Source organism: Propithecus coquereli, unplaced genomic scaffold, assembly GCF_000956105.1.
Source record: "Propithecus coquereli isolate 6110/MARCELLA unplaced genomic scaffold, Pcoq_1.0 Scaffold343, whole genome shotgun sequence".
NCBI classification, from domain to species: Eukaryota; Metazoa; Chordata; class Mammalia; order Primates; family Indriidae; genus Propithecus; species Propithecus coquereli.
In genome coordinates, this window is record NW_012149097.1 from 1,853,195 (window position 1) to 1,858,898 (window position 5,704).

Consider the following 5,704-nt stretch of genomic DNA (forward strand, 5'->3'; position numbering starts at 1 on the left):
TGGGAAAGCGCCAGTCTCAGCGAGGAGGAGGAGGGTGCCGACGGTGAATGGGTCGATGTGCGCCACTCTTCAGATGAAGAACAGCAAGAAATCGTAGGTCTTACAATTTCCTCTTACGAGTGTGTCACTCGATGCTTGTTAAGATGTAATTTATGCTGGGCCTTGTTGGGAAACTAACATTCGAATGCTCAGCTTGCACGCGAACTGTCGGCCGTCTAAGCCTTGGTTTGTCTGCCTTCCAAGTCCAGGAAGCTGAACAGCATGCCCGTGGAGGAGCGCAAAGCCAAAGCTGCCGCCGTCAGCACTAGTCGAGTTTTAACTCAGGAAGACTTCCAGAAAATCCGCATGGCCCAGATGAGGAAAGAACTTGACGCTGCCCCTGGGAAATCCCAAAAGAGGAAATACATTGAAATCGACAGCGATGAGGAGCCCAGGTAAAGCAGCACAGCCGCCCAGACAGCCCACGTGGTGATGGAAGCATTAGGGGAAGGAGTTCCACTTTTGTTTCGTATTTTTCCCTCACCCCAGGGGCGAATTACTTTCTCTTCGGGACATCGAACGCCTTCATAAGAAGCCAAAGTCTGACAAGGAGACGAGACTGGCAACCGCAATGGTGAGTGAGGGACATTGTTCCCAGTTCTTTAAACAGAAAGCACAGAGAGTGAAACGTAATCAAGAACTTGGATAGCCACAGAATGGCAATATTTTTTTAACGTTTTAAATAAACATTAACATAGAATAAAATGCACAGATATCAGGTGTTCAATTAGGTGAGTTTTGACAACGACATGTAGCCGTGTAACAAGATAGAGAGCATAGAAGGCAGTGTTGCACGTTCATGGCGTGGGGAGGCCTAGTACATCATCAAAGCCAAGAGGAAAGCAGGGGCGTGGTTGCAGTCATCAGCGGAAAGCCAGGAAGTCTGTCTCTGGCTGGTGCTGTGATTATTCGTGATTGTGGTCTGTCTACACTGCCAGTCTCATCCTCTTTACCTGCCCTTATCTCAGACACCATCCCTCACTAGCCCCACCTCACCCTCTGCCTTCCATTTGTACCGAAACCTGTCCAGATAAGTTTAAGAACCCGTGTCCTTTCTCCTCCACACCCTTGTGCGCAGTATCCTTAGTTCTTGAAAGGCTCTGCCCTGCCCTTCCTTTCCCTCACTGTGAATGCCTCATCCTGCCAAAAAACCCAGCTTACTTATCTCCCTTTCTGGAAAGCTCCTCCGGCCTCGGCAGGCTGAATTATGACCTTTTCTTCCACTGAGCTCCCCTTGCTCCATTATAATACTTCATGACCACTTCTTGGCTGCTTTGGACAGAGTCTTAGGGAGCAAGGACAGTGTTCTGTGCATCTTGTGTCCTTGGCATCCAGTAGAGCGCCTGGCACACAGGAGACTTGTGTGCGGATTAGATGGCCCCTGCATCGTGTTGTTTAAAAGGAAATGTCAAACTTTTTGTGCTGATAGGCCGGAAAGACAGACCGAAAAGAATTTGTGAGGAAGAAAACAAAAATGAATCCATTTTCCAGTTCCACAAATAAAGAGAAGAAAAAACAGAAGAACTTTATGATGATGCGGTATAGCCAGAATGTCCGGTCAAAAACCAAGCGTTCCTTCCGAGAGAAGCAGGTGAGTTCTGTTGAAGCTTGGTGGCAAGAACAGTACCATAGCGACTGCCTCACGTTTGAGACAGAACTGTGCCTTCTGAAGACCGTGCGTTGTGTGTGTCTCGGGGCTAATGGGAGCATTGCTGGATAGCAGGGAAACGTGGGAAGTGGTCGGGGCCTGTAATTCCAGACCTGACTTGGTTGAGACTCAGCTGTAGGGCCAGAAGGGGGTCCATTTTTCTCTATAAAAGTAAAGGGGTGCAAACTAGATCATCTCTGAGGTCCTTTCCCATGTTAAAATTCTCTGATATTTGGCTGGACGTGCTGGCTCACACCTGTAATCCCAGCACTCTGGGAGGTCGAGGCAGGAGGAACAGTTGAGGTCAGAAGTTCAAGACCAGCTGAGCAAGAGCGAGACCCTGTCTTTACCAGAAATAGAAAAAATTAGCCAGGCATGGTGGCGAGTACCTATAGTCCCAGTTGCTCGGGAGGCTGAGGCAGGAGGATCGCTTGAGCCCAAGAGTTTGAGGCTGCACTGAGCTATGATGATGCCACTGTACTCTACCCAGAGTGGCAGAATGAGACTGTCGCAAAAAAAAAAATTAAAAAAATTAAATCCTCTAACATTTAATCTGTGAAATATATTATCAAAATTAATTGAATAAGTTTTTAGTGCCTATTTTGTGGCTGGTACTTTTCAGAAAGCCGGTAAGTTCTGTTGTCATCATCCTTCCTATGTATGTCCCTTTGCAAAGCCTTACGTTTGCAGGCCTTTGGGATTTCCTTTTACCCATTTGTGGCCTTTGAATGGTAATCCCATGCCGCACAGGGGGCTCGATTGTTTCACCTGTTCGTTGTATTAAGACAAATTTATGCTTCTGTATCTTCCTCTTTTGGGAGTGTACCAGAGTGTATCTAAATGTCGTTCTGAAGAATCTCCAGGAAATCAGCGTCAGGCTAAGTAGTCCCACATTCTGAACTAGTGTTCCTAAATCGCTAGCCAAGGACAAGCCCGCCAGGACTGGACGCAGCGGCCTTCCAGGGCAGTGCTGTGTCTGTGTGTGTGGGTACCGTAACGGTCAGTATTAACTGAATTGACGTACCCTTTAAACGCTACCTATCTGTTTGTTTAGTCTTTCTGGTTCTAAACTGTGTTCAGTAACATCATGTAAATAATAAAGTGACAGCATTTTTAGATGGAAGTTATTGAAATTGGGGTGAGAGGAAAGGTGCCATTTAAGTTCTTTTTTTTTTTCTTTCTTCTTTTTTAAAGAGACTGGGTCTTGCTCTGTCACCTAGATTGGTCCGCAGTGGGGTGATCATAGCTCACTGCAGCCTGGAACTCCTGGGCTCAGGCGATCCTCCTGCCTCAGCCTCTAGAGTAGCTGGAACTACAGGCGCCACCACCACGCCCAGCTAATTTTTTCTTAAGAGATGGGGTCTTGCTATAATTGTCCAGGCTTGTCTCGAGCTCCTGGCCTCAAGCGATGCTCCCACCTCAGCCTCCCCAGTGGCTGTGGTGACAGATACAAGCCACCTCGCCTGGCTCCCATTTAAGATTTGAAGTACTCCAAATTTTGCCACATTCTCCTAAATTTATAGTTTGATTTAAATCCGTTTGTCTATCCTTTACTGGCCCTTAATTACATTTCAGGGTTAAGGAAACAGTAATCACCCACTTGGTGGACCTTGCTTCATTGTGAGGTTTAGGCGACTTTTAGTTAATGGCATTCCCCCTCCCCCACTTCCCCTTTTTTGGCATGATGGAGAAGCCCTCCTTTGTTCCTGGTCAGCGCCTCTGAGTCATAAAACATCTGTCTCAGAGGTTGAAGAGTTTTTATTGAAGAGTGAATTAAGACTTCATTGGGCTGGGCGCAGTGGCTCACGCCTGTAATCCTAGCACTCTGGGAGGCTGAGGCGGGCGGATTGTTTGAGCTCAGGAGTTTGAAACCAGCCTGAGCAAGAGCGAGACCCCGCCTCTACTAAAATTAGAAAGAAATTAATCGACCAACTAAAAATATATAGAAAAAATTAGCCAGGCATGGTGATGCGAGCCTGTAGTCCCAGCTACTCAGGAGGCTGAGGCAGGAGGATCGCTTGAGCCCAGGAGTTTGAGGTTGCTGTGAGCTAGGCTGATGCCATGGCACTCACTCTAGCCCGGGCAAAAGAATGAGACTCTGTCTCAAAAAAAAAAAAAAGACTTCATTGGGCATATGCACTTCTTGGTTCAAGAATGCTTTTTTCTTGTTCCCCAATTTTCTCACCTTTTGGAACCTGAAATTAATTAGAATTTCTGTGCCTCTTTCCTTGCCCTGTATTTTCTTCAAGATCTCTCCTTTATAAAATGTAACTTCAGGTTCCTGATTTTCTCTATTCCCTCCTTCATTTTAGACCATTGCTGTTCAATAGAAATACAATAGAACCACACATATATTTTTAAAATACGAAAGTAAAAAGGTACACAATTCTGCTTTCGTTCTTCATTTTCACCTTGTGTACTGCCAACACAAAGTGATTAAATAAGTTACAAATTAGAGCTCATATTGACTAGAATATTTTGTCGTAACTACAATTGTCAGGGTTTTGGTTTCTGAGTTAATGTCTTTGTGTTTGAGCCATTGTAAACAGTAAGTGTTTAGCATTTATTTATTGTAAAATTTTCTTAGTTCATTTACTGCATTAAACTCATTTGAAAATCAAATAACAGAACATTTTTCTTTGTTTCAGATTTGTATATTTATAGTTATTGTAAATCTGCACAAATGCTGAATGCCATTTAAAAATCTTTAAATGATCTATATGTGCCATATTTAGTGGAATTTATGTGATTTTGGAAAAGATAATTGTGAAGAAAAATCTGTTTTCATGTTGGTTTTAATTTAGACAATGTATCCCACCCACAACTCCAAAATCTTAAGAGCCTTAGAGACGAGAGAAGTCCTGTGCATCATCGTTGGAGATGGGTGACGCTCTAGTCTCTGCGTTCTGTGGCTGTTCCTGTTTTGAGCCTTTGTCCCCATGAGGTGGGAACAGCAGTCAAGAGCTTTGCATATCTCTTAGCAGTGTGGCGGCCTTCACCCTGGATATACAGATTTGATCTGTTATGGAATATTTTACCATTTGTAGTTTTTCAGGATGATTTATTGACTTAGTGATTTCTTTTTAGTAAACTTTTAGATAACCAAATTAGTATAATGGGGTACCCAAGAGTTATGTTTAAATACTTTTTTCTTATCTTTATAGCTGGCGCTACGAGATGCACTTTTGAAAAAGCGAAAAAGAATGAAGTAACTTCCAAGCAAGTTTTCCATTCCAAGGAGAATGGCTAAGTTTGTGTCATTACTTTGAGAATTATTAAATCAAGCATGTTTGTTTACGTTTAAAAGTCCAGAAGCACTATGTTGTGAAAACCACAGTAGATGTGGCAGCAATTTTGTGTTTTTTATTTTGGCAGTGGGTAATGGTGGGAGTGTTAAGAGATGTAAATAGCAATGGTGTTGTAAAATCATTTTATTTAACATTCATGCAAAAAAATTGAGTGTCAGCGTGTTGTCCGTGTACATGCAAAATGAATGAGCCATAACCCCGTCACTCAAGGCATTCACAGCTTAGTGGGGGCCAGGTGTGTCTCTGTGTGTTTACGATGCTGTAGAAACAGTTTAGTAGAGGTAGATCATATTTCTGTGGAGTCACTGAGGCCTTGTAGACTAACTGTGGGGACAGGAGTTCCATATTCTCTTAAAACAAAACAGGACAATGTTACAAGAGTAAGAAGTTCTTACTTGTAAATAGGCTTACCTGCTGAAAACAGGTCCCTGCTGTACAGATTTTGGGTAGACAATTTAGCTGTTTTATTAATCTAACAGATTTAAATTTTTTTTGACTGCCCTGTAAATGCTTTTTGGTTAAGACCTCACTTTTAAAATTGCCTTAAGTATAAATAGTAACTTTGGAACATACTTAGTTCATCGTTTGACATTGGTTCCCACAGCCTTCTTTCACCCCGTAATATTTTTAGTCCACTGTTTGCATTGTCCAAATAAAACGTTTCTAATGTCTTTCTTGTCTGGCGTGGCGTGTGTCGTTCTCCCTTTCC

The 5,704-nt window shown here is 43.3% G+C and overlaps 1 protein-coding gene across 1 annotated transcript in view; it reads left to right on the top strand.

Annotated features, from left to right (window-relative positions):
* SDAD1 (SDA1 domain containing 1) overlaps positions 1 to 5,142 on the top strand; it is a 26,993-nt gene extending 21,851 nt beyond the window's left edge. The window contains exons 11-15 of the mRNA XM_012650973.1: positions 7 to 93; positions 244 to 434; positions 529 to 613; positions 1,469 to 1,630; positions 4,852 to 5,142. Of these exons, the coding sequence (XP_012506427.1) occupies positions 7 to 93; positions 244 to 434; positions 529 to 613; positions 1,469 to 1,630; positions 4,852 to 4,899 (573 nt within the window). The 3' untranslated portion in view covers positions 4,900 to 5,142. The remainder of the gene's footprint in view (positions 1 to 6; positions 94 to 243; positions 435 to 528; positions 614 to 1,468; positions 1,631 to 4,851) is intronic.
* The last annotated feature ends 562 nt before the right edge of the window (positions 5,143 to 5,704 follow it).